This window comes from Salmo salar, chromosome ssa22, assembly GCF_905237065.1.
Source record: "Salmo salar chromosome ssa22, Ssal_v3.1, whole genome shotgun sequence".
Lineage (NCBI taxonomy): Eukaryota > Metazoa > Chordata > Actinopteri > Salmoniformes > Salmonidae > Salmo > Salmo salar.
This window is the reverse complement of record NC_059463.1, coordinates 5,220,295-5,237,955: the sequence shown is the minus strand read 5'-3', so window position 1 is coordinate 5,237,955 and position 17,661 is coordinate 5,220,295. Positions and strand designations below refer to the sequence as shown.

Below are 17,661 nucleotides of genomic sequence, written 5' to 3'. Positions count from 1 at the left end.
AGGGGTTGGCAGGTGGTGGGTGGGACACAATGCAGATAGCCCGGTTAGCCAATGTGCACTGGTTGGTCGGCCCAACTAAGGTAGTATGTACATGAATGTATAGTTAAAGTGACTATGCATATATGATAAACAGAGAGCAGCAGCAGCGTAAAAAGAGGGGTTGGGGTGGGGGGGCGGGTTGGGGGGGGGCACACAGTGCAAATAGTCCGAGTAGCCATTTGATTACCTGTTCATGGCTTTGGGGTAAAAACTGTTGAGAAGCCTTTTTGTCCTAGACTTGGCACTCCGGTACCGCTTGCCATGCGGTAGCAGAGAGAAAAGTCTATGACTGGGGTGGCTGGGGTCTTTGACAATTTTTAGGGCCTTCCTCTGACACCGCCTGGTGAAGAGGTCCTGGATGGCAGGCAGCTTAGCCCCAGTGATGACACCAAGAAACTTGAAGCTCTCAACCTGCTCCGCTACAGCCCCGTCGATGAGAATTGGGGCGTGCTCGGTCCTCCTTTTCCTGTAGTCCACAATCATCTCCTTATTCTTTGTTACGTTGAGGGATAGTTTGTTATTCTGGCACCACCCGGCCAGGTCTCTGACCTCCCCCCTATAGGCTGTCTCGTCGTTGTCGGTGATCAGGCCTACCACTGTTGTGTCGTCTGCAAACTTAATGATGATTTTGGAGTTGTGCCTGGCCATGCAGTCGTGGGTGAACAGGGAGTAAAGGAGGGGACTGAGCACGCACCGCTGGGAAGCTCCAGTGTTGAGGATCAGCGTGGCAGATGTGTTGCTACCTACCCTCACCACCTGGGGGCGGCCTGTCAGGAAGTCCAGGATTCAGTTGCAGAGGGAGATGTTTAGTCCCAGCATCCTTAGCTTAGTGATGAGCTTTGAGGGTACTATGATGTTGAACACTGAGCTGTAGTCAATGAATAGCATTCTCACATAAGTGTTCCTTTTGTCCAGGTGGGAAAGGGCAGTGTGGAGTGCAATAGAGATTGCATCATCTGTGGATCTGTTTGGGCGGTATGCAAATTGAAGTGGGTCTAGGGTTTCTGGGATAATGGTGTTGATGTGAGCCATTACCAACCTTTCAAAGCACTTCATGGCTACGGACGTGAGTGCTACGGGTCTGTAGTCATTTAGGCAGGTTGCCTTTGTATTCTTGGGCACAGGGACTATGGTGGTCTGCTTGAAACATGTTGGTATTACAGACTCAATCAGGAACATGTTGAAAATGTCAGTGAAGACACCTGCCAGTTGGTCAGCACATGCCCGGAGCACACGTCCTGGTAATCCATCTGGCCCCACAGCCTTGTGTATGTTGACCTGTTTAAAGGTCTTACTCACACAGTCGTCCGGAACAGCTGATGCTCTCGTGCATGCCTCAGTGTTGCTTGCCTCGAAGCGAGCATAGAAATGATTTAGCTCGTCTGGTAGGCTCGTGTCACCGGGCAGCTCGTGGCTGTGCTTCCCTTTGTAGCCTGTAATAGTTTGCAAATGTAATTCAACCACTGAAAACCTTACCACTTTCTGGCCAACAGATTTCCTCATGGATTTTTAATTCAATGGGGTTTTCAGTACATTTATCTAAAGTTATCCCTGTAAGTACAGTGTATCTATCTTTCATTAGAATTTTATCAACAGACTCACTGTAATATGGAGAGAGAATGGGAATAGAATAATAAGGATCAATAAAAGAATGCCATCAAAACATAGGCCTATAATATAATTCATATCTCTGTTTCAGCACCAATTGGTAGATTTAAAAATGATCTGATCCTGTAGATTATTTAGGGTTAGGAATGTATTCAGTAATCTACCAATTCATAAAAAACAGGTTAGGATAGCCTTTACGCACAAAATATATTGGTAAATCAAAAATTCTGTGGTTTGATTAATCCTGAAAGTTGCCATTCAGTTGTTCAATCCATTAAATATTAGAAAGGGAGAAAACAATAAAAGTTGACCAATAGTCCTATTAATCTACCCTAATCCTCACTGATCATGTAACTGATATGACAATGGTCCAGTCGTCGTAAACCATGCGCCAGGCTCCAGGTTCAAACTGCCAGGCTTGGTCTGTATTCCATGATGATTCCATGAAGTGGGCTACATGTCCCAAATTATTGAACAACTTGTTATAAGTTAAATACTATCCACTGCTGCTAGCGACCCTCAGGATCAACCACACGGACGTGACAGAGTAAAGAAAGGGAAACTAACGGTGTCATGGAATGATGCCAAATATAGGCCTACAAATTGAAGGGAACAAACACTTAAGTGACAGTAAAAAATGTGTGTGGGTATTACTGATGGTGGCTACCAATAGTGGCTAATATGTAACATGACACAAATTGTAATTTATAATTTTTTTAAACTGAGATAAGTCTGGCCTGAAATTTAAACATTGTACAGCACAAAAAGTTTTGGCCAAAATTTGGCTCGACTATCATCATGCACAGATTTGGCTTATCATCTAATTTGGCTTGCTTCTCCAAGATTCATGCCTTCAAGTTATAAGGCCATACAACTTAAATTCTGCATTACGGCGCAGTATTTCATACACTTCACTGTGGGAAAGTGGCACACAATGATGAGTAAGAAAGTTACAGATGCACAAATATCATACCTCCCCCCCTCAAAACGCTAACCACCCTGTTATTGTAACAGTGAGAGGTTAGCATGTCTTGAGGATATAATATTTGTGAGTCTGTAACTTTCTCACTCATCATTATTCATGATTAAGTCAGGACTATCAGTAACCATGATAGCGTCCACATTAATGTAGAAGTGTTTAGAAACATATTCTATTTTTATTTACAATAAAAGTGACTCCAAAATGACACAATACGTTATTTACCATTCATTTCTATTGGGCAAAACAAACAGCATCCAACAAGTTTGTAGAGTCAGAAGGTTTATGTAATCATGGCATGCTAGGAATATTACTGGTCACCATAGCAACACCCACACGTAGCACGCGCTCCAGCAGGTATATTTCACTGGTCATCCCCAAAGCCAACACCTACTTTGGTCGCCTTTCCTTACAGTTCTCTGCTGCCAATGACTGGAACGAATTGCAATAATCACTGAAGTTGGAGACTTATATCTCCCTCACTAACTTTAAGCGTCAGCTGTCAGAGCAGCATACCGATCCCTGCAGCTGTACACAGCCCATCTGTAAATAGCCCATCCATCCAACCAACTACCCACCTCATCCCCATATTTGTTTTTGTTTTTCTGCTCTTTTGCACACCAGTATTTCTACTTGCACATCCTCATCTGCACATATATCACTCCAATGTAAATTGATCAATTGTAATTACTTCGCCACTATTGGCCTATTTATTGCCTTACCTCCTTACTTCATTTTCACACATTGTACACAGATTTTTCTATTGTGTTATTGACTGTATGTTTGTTTATCCCATGTGTAACTCTGTGTTGTTTGTGTTGCACTGCTTTGCTTTATCTTGGCCAGGTCGCAGTTGTAAATGAAAACTTGCTCTCAACTGGCCTACCTGGTTAAATAAAGGTGAAATAAAAAGATAATAAAATAATGGGACCAAATACTAAACTTTTGTCTACTTTTATTGGTCCCCTACAATGGCAGGACTATGTACAAAAAGTGCTGTAATTTCAAAACAGTTCACCCGATATGGGTACCCTAAAATTAAAGCTGACAGTCTGCACTTTAACCTCATAGTTATTGTATCAGTTAAAATCCAAAGTTCTGTAGTACTTAGATAAAAAAAAAAAAAATGGGTCACTGTACCATTACTGTTGGAGTTCACTGTATAATATATGAACTCTCATTTTAGGAATAAAACACAATCTTCTAGAAATTGGTTTAAAAAAATATATGTAAATATTATACAACACTAACTTTGCGTTGAGTGTAGAAGTCAGATATTAGAGGCAGGCAGGCAAGTCAATAATCTAGGTAAAGTTATAAAGTAATCTATCGGCCTAAATAACCTACATAATCTATATGTTGCCAAACTCCAAAATGGTTGTGGTCCTCAATGCAATCAAAAAATAGGGTCACACTTCATTTGGATAGTCTGGATTTTCCACCTGTTGATGCTCTACAGATGGTCATACTACCAACAAACTATCTATCAACTGCTTACTATGGTTGCGGTTAGGGTTAGGTTTAGAATAAGGGTTAGGGTAAGGGTTAAGGTTAGGGTTAAGTTTAGGGTTAGAATAAGGGTTAAGGGCTAGGCATGGGGTTAGTAGATATTTGAAATGTTACTGTCTGTAGATAGTATGTGGAGCATCTTCAGATGGACTATCCAAAAAATAGAATCAGCACTGAAACGGAATGGGGAGTTTTCTTCCCATTTTCAAAAGTTATAACGACCCTACTTGAGTCAAATCTTCTCTGATGTCACAAAACTATTTCCCCCTTCCCCTCTCTCTCTCCCATGAGACTTGCAATAATAATAAAAATGAATAAATATTACATATAAAACATCAATTTAACGCACACTATTTTCCTCTACTTTTCTTCTTTTCCTTCTTGTTCGTTTTTGTCTTCTCCTGCCAAACCAGTCAATATAAAAGTATCAAACCTGCAGAGGGAGTTTGTTTGTGGAAAGTCCACATTTTTTTAACATATGCATTTCTAGTTCCTCTTTTGTCCTGTTTATTAAAAACAGTGTTTCCACCAATCACAGGGGAGCTGTTTCTCTAGCTGTCTCTACAGAGGTGTACATACCTCCACACTTCCTGTATCTCTCATGCTGACACAACCCATTGCTCCTCAACAGACCTAGGTCAGTACAAATACTATTTAAAATCATTTTAAATGCTTTAGCATTTGCATTAGCCTGCCTGGAGTGCCAGGTGGGCAGGGTTTGCTCTTTTTGAACTATCCTATTGGTCCATTAAACCATGAAATCTCAATCAAGCACAGATAAAGTATTTTTAATTATTTCAAATAGTATTTGAACGCAGGCCTGGTGTTCGACAACAGACAACCCAAAACCATGACTGACTGATTAATACGCTGAAGAAGTATCAAATAGCACTCAAGTCATTTACTCCATGTTCTTTATTGAAGGAACTACTACAATAAAGTTATGTTTTATGTTGTTTAACTGTCTACTTCACAACAGTTCTTACTTTAAGTTTGCTTTACCACAGGTTCATCTGGTAGGGACACTCCAAAGTGAAAGTTGATGGCAGAATATTACACTTATGTACAAACTTTCACAAAATAAATCTGTATGTTTTAATGAAAATTTAAACATACAAATCAAATACTATATATAACAACAGGGGGATTCAAAGGTCTACACAGACTATTCAGTAAAGGTAAGTACATAACATAAGTATTTCAGTTCTTTTGCTTTGCCATTATAACAAAACCAAAGTCCTTTGAAGTTTGAAGTCTGGATACATTCTCCAGCCACGACACAAGTTCGACACAAGTCTAGTACAACAAGGATAGAATTAGAAAACTTTGCATTAACTTTGTTGTAGACTGTTTATAGATAGTGGCACATAGAGTCAACAGCCTTGCTGCTGTTGCTTGTGTTTGGAAGAGTCAGCTGGTGCTCCTACTACACCACTAACGGAGCTGTGGAGACATATCATCCATACTGGCTTTTCCTCCTGTTCCCATCTCTACCCATGCTTTTCTCCTTGCCGTGGGGTGAGGTGAACTAGGCTGGTGTTGTTACTACAGGGGCTAAGGAGACATCATGAGGAGATGCTGGTGTGGTTTCACAGTGTACTGGTTCTGTTGGTTTTATTGGTTTTGGTCTTGGTGTTTGGTTCAGGCTGAGTTTGGGTGGGTTCAATGCAAGGTGTTACAGGGTACCATAGGGATTGGGTCCCAAGATGGTTCAGGTCACTGAGTTGGGTTTAGACTGGTTGGACTTAGGGCTGGTTGGGCCCAGGGCTCAGACTGGTTGGGATGGGGGCTGGATGGGCTAGGAGACTGGGTTGGCTCTCGACTGGGTCCTTGGGGCTGGGTGGGTTCGGTGTTCTGGGCTGACTGGGTGTCAGAGGGATGCTGAGTTGTTGGGTTCGAAGATGCGGTCGAACTCATTGAGTATGAGCTCCACGGCCTGGTTCTGATACACCATGTTGATGGCCATGTTAGCGTTGTCCCGTTCCGGACGCATCAGGGTGGGACCAAACACTATGCCGATGTTCTGGGTCGACATCCGGTTGGATTTAGCGTGCTCCATCACTCTGGGGGAGGAAGAGAGAGAGAGAGGATGGGGAGAGAGAGAAAGATATTTATATACACAAAAATATAAAACGCAAATGCAACAATTTCAAAGATTTTACAGTTCATATAAGTAAATCAGCCAATTTAAATAAATAAATTAGGCCCTAATCTATGTATTTCACATGACTGGGCAGGTATGCAGCCATGGGTGGGCCTGGGAGGGCATAATAGACCCACCAAATGGGGAGCCAGGCCAGTGCTTTATTACAGACTGAAGCACTCCTCAGCAAATGGCATTCTCTCAACCAGCATCATGAGGTAGTCACCTGGAATGCTTTTCAATTAACAGGTGTGCCTTGTTAAAAGTTAATTTGGGGAATTTCTTTCCTTCTTAATGCGTTTGAGCCAATCAGTTGTGTTGTGACAAGGTAGGGGTGGTATACAGAAGATAGCCCTATTTGGCAAAAGACCAAGTCCATATTATGGAAAGAACAGCTCAAATAAGCAAAGAAAAATGACAGTCCATCATTACTTTACGACATAACGGTCAGTCAATAAGGAAAATTTCAAGAACTCTGAAAGTTTCTTCAAGTGCAATCGCAAAAACCATCAAGCTCATGATGAAACTGGCTCTCATGAGGCCCGCAACAGGAAAGGAAGACCCAGAGTTACCTCTGCTGCAGAGGATAAGTTCATTAGAGTTAACTGCACCTCAGATTGCAGCCCAAATAAATGCTTCACAGAGTTCAAGTAACAGACACATCTCAACATCAACTGTTCAGAGGATATTGTGTGAATCAGGCCTTCATGGTCGAATTGCTGCAAAGAAACCACTACTAAAGAACACCATTAATAAGATGAGACTTGCTTGGGCCAAGAAACACGAGCAATGGACACTAGACCGATAGAAATCTGTCCTTTGGTCTGATGAGTCCAAATTTGATATTTTTGGTTTCAGCCGTTGTGTCTTTGTGAGATGCAGAGTAGGTGAGCGGATGATCTCCGCATGTGTGGTTCCCACCGTGAAGCATGGAGGAGGAGGTGTGATGGTGTGGGGGTGCTTTGCTGGTGACACCGTCTGTGATTTATTTAGAATTCAAGGCACACTTAACAAGCATGACTACCACAGCATTCTGCAGCGATATGCCATCCCATCTGATTTGCGCTTAAGTGGGACTATAATTTGTTTTTCAAAAGAACAATGACCCAAAACACACCTCCAGGCTGTGTCAGGGCTATTTGACCAAGAAGGAGAGTGATGGAATGCTGCATCAGATGACCTGACCTCCACAATCACCCAACCTCTACGATGTAGAAAAAAGTTAAAAAATAAATAAAAACCCTTGAATGAGTAGGTATGTCCAATCTTTTGACTGGTACTGTATATATAATGTACCAGTCAAACGTTTGGACAGACATACTCATTCCAGGCTTTTTATTCATTTTTTACTATTTTCTACATTGTAGAATAATAGTGACGACATCAAAACTATGAAATAACACATATAGAATCATGTAGTAACCAAAAAAGTGTTAAATAAATCAAATTATATTTTTTATTTTAGATTCTTCAAAGTAGCCACCCTTTTCGTTGATGACAGCTTTGCATACTCTTGGCATTCTCTCAACCAGCTTCATGAGGTAGTCACCTGGAATGCTTTTCCAACAGTCTTGAAGGAGTTCACATATATGCTGAGCACTTGCAGGCTGCTTTTCCTTCACTCTGCAGTCCAACTCATCCCAAACTATTCTACAATGTAGAACATAGTAAAAATAAAGAAAAATCCTTGAATGAGTAGGTGTGTCTAATCTTTTGACTGGTACTTGGGTATGATGCTACAAGCTTGGCACACCTGTATTTGTGGAGTTTCTCCCATTATTTTCTGCAGATCTCAAGCTCAGTCAGATTCGCAAACATTTTCTAAAAACATGTTTTCACTTTGTCATTATGGGGTATTGTGTGTAGATTGATGAGGGATTTTTAAAAACCATTTTAGAATAACATAACAAAATGTGGAAAATGTAAAGGGGTCTGAATACTTTCCGAACGCACTGTATATGGATTTTTGACACAAAAATCAACCGCCACTGGTAGTTCTTGTTGTGGCCTTGTCCCATCTTGATTGCTGTCCAGTAATATGCAGGAAAGAAAGACCAAGGAAAGTTGCAGCTGGCTAAAAACAGAGCAGCACGCCTTGCCCTTCACTGCACATGCAGAACTAACATTAACAACATGCATGCAAGTCTTTGCTGGTTGAGGGTTGATGACACATTAACTGCTTCTCTTCCAGTTTTTATGAGAAATATTACTGTGCCAAAAATTCCAGATTGTGTGCATAATCAAATAATATTCAGCTCACACCCATACCCCATACAAGACATGCCACCAGGGGTCTCTTCACAGTCCAGGTCCAAAATGACTTCACGGCAATACAAAGTTTTATACAGAGCCATGATCGCATGGAAGTCCCTTCCATCTCTAATTACCAAAGCAAAATAAGTTAAAAAAAAATAAAAAAAGATTGAAAAACAATTGATGGAATGGCAGGGACAGACTCACAAATATCATACCCAACCAAAAATGCTAACCTGCCCTGTTATTGGAATCGTGTAACTTTCTCACTCATAATTTTTCACAATTCATTCAGGATTATCCATGATCATTGTAGTATCCACATTAATGTAGAAGTGTTAAGAAACATATTCTATTCTTATTTACAATAAAAGTGACTCCAAAATGACACAATGCATTATTTACCATTCATTTCTATTGGGCAAAAATGTATCTGAAACACAACCAAAACAAAGAGAAAATGCATCCAACAAATGTTTTGAGTCACAAGATTGATGTAGTCATTGTGTGCTATGAATATGGGACCAAATACTTAACTTTTGACTACTTTAACACACAAGTGTGTGTGTGTGTGTGTGTGTGTGTGTGTGTGTGTGTGTGTGTGTGTGTGTGTGTGTGTGTGTGTGTGCGTGGACATGTTTAACCATACCAGAAGTACCCACAAGAATAGTAAACAAACAAAAATTTGACCAACTAGGGACATTTTGCCAGTCCACAGTCCCAACAAGGATGAAGGCTATTTCTAGGGCGATTAGGGTTAGAATTAGTGTAAGGGGTTAAAGGTTAGGGTTGGTTTGGAGTTAGTGTAACGTTTAGGCTTAATGTTAGGTTTTGGGGTTAGGGTGTGTGTGTGTGTGTGTGTGTGTGTGTGTGTGTGTGTGTGTGTGTGTGTGTGTGTGTGTGTGTGTGTGTGTGTGTGTGTGTGTGTGGAGGAGACACCGACTCAGGAATGGGTTAAAGCCACAGCATGAGGCATTCTTCTAAAAATGCCATTCCCACCAAGCCACAGAGGCAGCCAGCAATTGCTCAAAACTTCCACATTAAAAAAGGATAGGAAAAAAGAGACAGAACGAGGGAAGAAAAAATAAAGGGAGAATGGAGGAGAGAGGTTCCAGTGGTGGCGGCAGTGGTGTTGCTGTTCCTTCCAGCAGACAAGCCACAGAGATCCCAGAGGAGGCGGGAAGGGATGAGAGGGGGGAGGAAGGGGGGGGGGGAGACGAGAGGATGGGGGGAGGAGGAGATGAGAAAATGAGATCCAGAGAGAGAGGGAGAGCAAAAGAGAGAGAGAGAGGAATGACAGTGAAACAGAGACACGGTGACTGACTTACAGATCCATGGGAGCTACATGTTGGCACAAACATCAGGCTCACTAACACAACATAAACAGTCACTCTCAAGTTCTGTGGAAGTACCATAAAGTAACAGAAGAGTATCTATTTTACTTGTGTGACTGATTCCTTGATCCATCAGAGTTTAAACATCTCACTCCATGACCCACAGTATATGACCCACAGCACTCTCGAGTCCACACTGTTCATTCACAGAACACATATCGAAAGGCAACCGCTGAGAACAAGGCTGAGGACACTACGCCATCTAGTTGTCAGTCTTCTACACCGCAGTTAAGCAGATAAGGGACAAGGCCAGATTGAGGAGTGGTCTCATACCGTTTGAGATGGCTGAACATGAACTTCATGGTGTCGTGGTTGGGAGGAGGCATGCTCAGAACCAGCCACTTCAGACGGTCCACTTTGTCCAAGTAGTCTGACATCTCTGGACACACAGACATCCGGACAAATATATTAGACTCTGGATGGCTTACTGTCTCATTTGACACATTCATTTGTTGGTTTGTTCATTCATTCTTTAGTCAATCCATCAAACAATCCATCAATCCATTCAACTATGTCTGTGAAGAAGGATTTATTCATGAATTCAGGAGCTACTCACTGATGGTCTCTACGATGTCTGTGAAGAAGCCATAAGGGACCAGGGGTTCAGGAAGCTCCCTGAAGAAAAGCTTTAGGGCACCTGTTATGACATGGATATCCTCCCATTCACTCTGGTCCAGGTTCAGCTTCTCTATTAGTGGGAGGAGAGAATAATAGAGGAAGGGGTGAAGGGAGGAAGTGAAAGAGAGCATTGGAGGGGATTGGAGAGAGGAAGGAGTGGAATGTAGCGTGGGATGGGAGGGAAACAGAGATAATGCATGAATTTCACTGTTAAAACTGTGCTTTTGGTAGACAGGGTGGCTGGCAGGCTTGTAGCTGTAGCAGAGATACATTGTCTGTGAAACAAGGCAATAGTTAGAATGCAGAGAGACAGAGCTTGTGGGAACGCTACCCCAATACAACCAACCATCCAATCCTGAACAACGTTTCTCAAGCCATCCTCAGTTACACAAGATATTGGGTTTACAAATGTAACTACAAGAGTTTCCAATGTGAAATTAATGTTTAGACCCTACTGTCTAGACTCTAGAGGAGTATTGAGAAACATTGGTCATGATTCAAGGCAGTGCAATAATGGCTAGCTGGAGAAAAATGCAAGCTACAGTAGTCTATTTTAGCCACTTGATGGCACCAATAGACTGTGTAAAGAACACAGTACCTGATGCACCTTTAACTGATATTTTACTCAGCATGTCTGTGCAAAGGCAACACAATATACAAACTTCTAGCAGCTGGAAAGCTTAGAGGCAGAGAAACATGTGTTTTTACATAAATGCAGACATTGCAAACATATGCATAGATTTGGCTCAAAGCTATGTGCTGCCAGTTTGTCTGAGTTCTACCTTGTACCAACTCCGCAGGGAACATATAACGTCCATCAGTGGTCACTGCTCGCTCTGTAATCAACAAACAGTTATTTAAGCAACCTAGAGTAAGTTGCTATGATCCCAGCCCATTTCCCTCCCTCCCTCCCTCCCTCCCTCCCTCCCTCCCTCCCTCCCTCCCTCCCTCCCTCCCTCCCTCCCTCCCTCCCTCCCTCCCTCCCTCCCTCCCTCCCTCCCTCCCTCCCTCCCTCCCTCCCTTCTTTCTTTCTTTCTTTCTTTCTTTCTTTCTTTCTTTCTTTCTTTCTTTCTTTCTTTCTTTCTTTCTTTCTTTCCTTCCCTCCCTCCCTCCCTCCCTCCCTCTCCCCTCCTTCAGCCTGCCCCTCTCTCTCTCACCATGGTTAACTAGGTAGCGTAGTTTCTGTATTACGGCCAGGTTACCACTCACTCTGTAGATACCGTCCGTCTCCAGACCTGAAACACACAACAGAACATGTAATACTGGCAACAACACCCATACTACATTTAACCCTGGCAACAACACCCATACTACATTTAACACCGGCAACAACACCCATACTACATTTAACCCTGGCAACAACAACCATACTACATTTAACACCGGCAACAACACCCATACTACATTTAACACCGGCAACAACACCCATACTACATTTAACACCGGCAACAACACCCATACTACATTTAACCCTGGCAACAACACCCATACTACATTTAACACCGGCAACAACACCCATACTACATTTAACCCTGGCAACAACACCCATACTACATTTAACACCGGCAACAACACCCATACTACATTTAACCCTGGCAACAACACCCGGGTACTACATGTTACACTAGCAACAAATAATAATAATGATAATATTAATACTAATTAGGTGGTTCATATTTCAATCGGAAATGTGTTTTTTTTGCATATTCCAACTCCCCCTTAGACACCTTCGGAGAGTGGGGTCACAGCCAGGGTCTGACATTATCAATGATGACTCTTGAGCAATTAGGGTTAAGTGCCTTGCTTGCACAAGGGCACATCAACAGATTTTTCCCCTTGTTGGCTTGGGAACTTGAACTAGCAACTGTTTTACTGGCCCAACGCTCTAACCTCTAGGTTACCCTGGCATCAATGATTTACATAAACCTAGCAAATCCTATAGGGCTGTGTTGTACGTCTCCTCTCCGCGGCCTCAGTGCAGAGCCTGACGAAGCGAGGCACCGTGTTGCTCTCTCTCTCACACAGCATTTCCCTCCCTCCTCCCTCGACCTCCATCCATCCCTCCCTCCTCCGTGCTATACCTCTCCTCTCCACGGTCTCAGTGCAGAGCCTGACGAAGCGAGGCACCGTGTTCTTCTCTCTCTCACACAGCATCTCCAGACAACAGCCAAACACCTGGTCTGTAAATAACAACAACACGGGCATTTAGAACACTGAAGATCATCTTCTCTGCAGTGACTTACATTCAATACAGAAATCGGAGGTCATGAGATACACAGAGGAACCCACATCAGGTGATCTCACCAGTCAGGCCAAAATTCCATCGTACCAAAACAGGCTGAAATTTCAGGCAGTCTTTTCAAACAGTTCTTACACTAAAAGGGTATTATCACAATTTTCACAAATTCACAGTATTATTCCAACCTCATAGTGTGGAAATATATATATATCCTACTACACCGGCTCTGACGCTCGTCTGATGTGGCAGGGCTTGAAAAGTATTACGGACTACAAAGGGAAACTTAGCCGCAAGCTGCCCAGTGACGCAAGCCTACCAGACAAGCTAAATGCCTTTTATGCTCGCTTCGCATGAGAGCACCAGCTGTTCCGGACGTCTGTGTGATCACTCTCCGTAGCTGATGTGAGCAAGACCTTTAAACAGGTCAACATTCACAAAGCCGCGAGGCCAGATTGATTACCAGGACGTGTACTCAAAGCATCCGTGCACCAACTGGCAAGTGTCTTCATTGACATTTTCAACCTCTCCCTGACCGAGTCTGTAAAACCTACATGTTTCAAACAGACCACCATAGTCCTGTGCCTTCGAAAGCGAAGGTAACCTGCCTAAATGATTACCGCCAGTAGCCATGAAGTGCTTTGAAAAGCTGGTCATGGCTCATATCAACACCAACATTCCGGAAACCCTAGACCCACTCCATTTCGAACACCGCCCAAACAGATCCACAGATGATGCAATCGCAATCGCACTCCACACTGTCCTTTTCCACCTGGACAAAAGGAACACCTATGTGAGAATGTTGTTCATTGACTACAGCTCAGCATTCAACACCATAGTACCCACAAAGCTCATCACTAAGCTAAGGACCCTGGGACTAAACACCTCCCTCTGCAACTGAATCCTGGATTTCCTGACGGGCCGCCCCCAGGTGGTAAGGCTAGGCAACAACACATCTGCCATGCTGATCCTCAACACTGGGGCCCCTCAGGGGTGCGTGTTTAGTCCCCTCCAGTACTCTCTGTTCACCCATGACTTCGTGGTCAAGCACGACTCCAACACCATCATTAAGTTTGCTGACGACACAACAGTGGTAGGCCTGATCACCGACAATGACGAGACAGCCTATATGGAGGAGGTCAGAGACCTGGCAGTGTGGTGCCAGGGCAACAACCTCTCTCTTCTCTCTCAATGTGAGCAAGACAAAGTAGCTGATTGTGGACTATAGGAAAAGGAGGGCTGAACAGGCCCTCATTAACATCGACGGGGCTGAAGTGGAGCGGGTCGAGCATTTCAAGTTCTTTGGCGTCCACATCACCAACAAACTATCATGGTCCAAACACACCAAGACAGTTGTGAAGAGGGCACGACAACACCTTTTACCCCTCAGGAGACTGAAAATATTTGGCATGGGTCCCCAGATCCTCAAAAAGTTTTACAGCTGCACCATTCGAGAGCATCCTGACCGGTTGCATGGCAACTGGTATGGCAACTGCTCAGCATCTGCCCATAAGGCGCTACCGAGTGTAGTGCGTATGGCCCAGTACATCACAGGGACCATGGTTCCTGACATCCAGGACCTATATACAAGGTGGTGTCAGAGGAAAGGCCAAAAATTGTCAAAGACTACAGTCATCCAAGTCATAGACTTATCTCTGCTACCGCACGGCAAGCGGTACCGGAGCACCAGTCTCGGACCAAAAGACTCCTTAACAGCTTCTACCCCCAAGCCATAAGACTGCTGAACAATTAATCAAATGGCCACCCAGACTATTTACATTAACCCCCCTCCCCTTTGTTTTTACACTTCAGCAACTCGCTGTTTATTATCTATGCATAGTCACTTTACAAATGACCTCGACTAACCTGTACCCCAAAAATCGCAAATTTGGACTCATCAGACCAAAGGGCAAATTTCCACTGGTATAATGTACATTTCTTGTGTTTCTTGGCCCAAGCAAGTCTCTTCTTATTAATGGTGTCCTTTAGTAGTGGTTTCTTTGCAGCAATTCGACTATGAAGGCCTGATTCCCGCAGTGTCCTCTGAACAGTTGATGTTGAGATGTGTCTGTTACTTGAACTCTGTGAAGCATTTATTTGGGCTGCAATCTGAGGTGCAGTTAATAAACTTATCCTCTGCAGCAGAGGTAACTTTGAGTCTTCCTTTCCTGTGGTGGTCCTCATGAGAGCCAGTTTGATCATAACACTTGATAGTTTTTGCGATTGCACTTGAAGAAACTTTAAAAGTTCTTGAAATGTTCCGTATTGACTGACCTTTATGTCTTGAAGTAATGATAGACTGTCATTTCTTTTTGCTTATTTGAGCTGTTCATGCCATAATATGGACTTGGTCTTTTACCAATTAGGGCTATCTTCTGTATACCACCCATACCTTGTCACAACACAACTGATTGGCGCTAATGCATTAACCTGTTAGGGCTAGGGGGCAGCATTTGCACGTCTGGATAAAAAAAATGTACCCGATTTAATCTGGTTACTAATCCTACCCAGTAACTAGAATATGCATATACTTATTATATATGGATAGAAAACACTCTAAAGTTTCTAAAACTGTTTGAATGGTGTCTGTGAGTATAACAGAACTCATTTGGCAGGCAAAACCCTGAGACATTTTCTGACAGGAAGTGGATACCTGATGTGTTGTATTGACTTTAAACCTATCCCATTGAAAAACACAGGGGCTTAGGAATATTTTGGCACTTCCTATTGCTTCCACTAGATGTCACCAGCCTTTACAAAGTGTTTTGAGTCTTCTGGAGGGAGATCTGACCGAACAAGAGCCATGGAACGATGATGTCCCATTAGACACCTGGCGCGCGAGTTCATGTTGGGTACCCTCGTTCCAATACGTTATAAAAGAGTATGCATTCGTCCACCTTGAATATTATTCATGTTCTGGTAAAAAAGGCCCTAATGATTTATGCTATACAACGTTTGACATGTTTGAACGAACGGAAATATATTTTTTCCCCTCGTTCATGACGAGAAGTCCGGCTGGCTTACATCATGTGCTAACGAGACGGAGATTTTTGGACATAAATGATGAGCTTTTTTGAACAAAACTACATTCGTTATGGACCTGTGATACCTGGAAGTGACATCTGATGAAGAGAATCAAAGGTAATGGATTATTTACATAGTATTTTCGATTTTAGATCTCCCCAACATGACGTCTAGTCTGTATCGCAACGCGTATTTTTCTGGGCGCAGTGCTCAGATTATTGCAAAGTGTGATTTCCCAGTAAGGTTATTTTTAAATCTGGCAAGTTGATTGAGTTCAAGAGATGTAAATCTATAATTCTTTAAATGACAATATAATATTTTACCAATGTTTTCTAATTTTAATTATTTAATTTGTGACGCTGACTTGACTGCCGGTTATTGGAGGGAAACGATTTCCTCAACATCAATGCCATAGTAAAACGCTGTTTTTGGATATAAATATGAACTTGATAGAACTAAAAATGCATGCATTGTCTAACATAATGTCCTAGGAGTGTCATCTGATGGAGATTGTAAAAGGTTAGTGCATCATTTTAGCTGGTTTTATGGTTTTGGTGACCCTGTCTTTGACTTGACAAAACATTACACACAACTCTTGTAAATGTACTGTCCTAACATACTCTAAATTTATGCTTTCGCCGTAAAACCTTTTTGAAATCGTAAAACGTGGTTAGATTAAGGAGATGTTTATCTTTCAAATGGTGTAAAATAGTTTTATTTTTGAAAAATTTGAATTTTGACATTTATTTGGATTCAAATTTGCCGCTCTTGAAATGCACCTGCTGTTGATGGAGTGCACCACGGGTGGCACGCTAGCGTCCCACCTAGCCCCAAGAGGTTAAGGAATTCCACAAATTAAGTTTTAACAAGGCACACCTGTTAATTGAAATACATTCCACTACCTCATGAAGCTGGTTGAGAGAATGCCAAGAGTGTGCAAAGCTGTCATCAAGGCAAAGGGTGGCTGCTTTGAAGAATCTCAAACATAAAATATATTTTGATTTATTTAACACTTTTTTGGTTACTACATGATTCCATATGTGTTATTTCATAGTTTTGATGTCTTCACTATTATTCTACAATGTAGAAAATAGTAAAAATAAAGAAAAACCCTTGAATGAGTTGGTGTGTCTAAACTTTTGACTGGTACGATATACATTTAAAACCCAGGAAATCACATTTTTGACTGCACTATAGGTATTTTAGGCTCGGACGCCGCAATACCGTTTGCCAGCCGAGCGGACTTAGCACCTCTGAACAGAGTGCTGGTTGTAATTTGCAAACCAAGCATGGTGAATGAACGGCAGATCAACATTCGGTGCGATGTGTGGTCGTTTAGGATTTACCCCTATGTGATCTCACTCTCTAAGTGATCTCAGTCAGAGAGAGAGCAAGACAGAGAGAGAGAGAGAGACAGTCAGTGATCTTACCCTTGATGAGTCCTTTCTCCTGTAGGATCTGTAGTGGAGGTCTCTTCAGGATGAGTTTCTTCAGTCTGCTCCGAGCACGCTTCCTCTCTGTGTTCTCCAGGTTGGAGGCAGAGCGAGGGACTGCAGCAGGAGGGAGGGAAAGAATGAGAGAAAGGGGAGAGAGGGAGAACAAGAGAAAGAGAGGAGGGAGTGCACCACCAGAGGAAGCACATGGTCAGCCACAGCACAAGAACAGCACCCTTGGAGCAGTGGATGGAGGAGAGACTCACGTGATGCTTTACATCCCCCTCGACTGTCCTCCTCGTCTCCACTCTGGTCCAACATCTCCACACTGCCCGCCTTCCTCAGAGAGTACATTAGGACATTCTCCAGAGGATTCTCACGGTTCTACACAGCAGAGAAGAGAATTTCAACTGGTGCCAGATGTC

General features: G+C 42.7%; 1 protein-coding gene across 1 annotated transcript in view; it reads right to left on the bottom strand.

Moving 5' to 3' along the window:
- Positions 1 to 5,032: 5,032 nt before the first annotated feature.
- The window catches only part of LOC106582667 (rho GTPase-activating protein 15), a 64,894-nt gene continuing 52,265 nt past the window's right edge, over positions 5,033 to 17,661 (bottom strand). Inside the window, exons 16-23 of the mRNA XM_014165943.2 lie at positions 17,503 to 17,620; positions 17,234 to 17,353; positions 12,625 to 12,723; positions 11,701 to 11,778; positions 11,326 to 11,379; positions 10,482 to 10,613; positions 10,199 to 10,304; positions 5,033 to 6,198 (exon numbers count right to left, since the gene is read on the bottom strand). Coding sequence (XP_014021418.1) covers positions 6,006 to 6,198; positions 10,199 to 10,304; positions 10,482 to 10,613; positions 11,326 to 11,379; positions 11,701 to 11,778; positions 12,625 to 12,723; positions 17,234 to 17,353; positions 17,503 to 17,620 — 900 coding nt within the window. The 3' untranslated portion in view covers positions 5,033 to 6,005. The remainder of the gene's footprint in view (positions 6,199 to 10,198; positions 10,305 to 10,481; positions 10,614 to 11,325; positions 11,380 to 11,700; positions 11,779 to 12,624; positions 12,724 to 17,233; positions 17,354 to 17,502; positions 17,621 to 17,661) is intronic.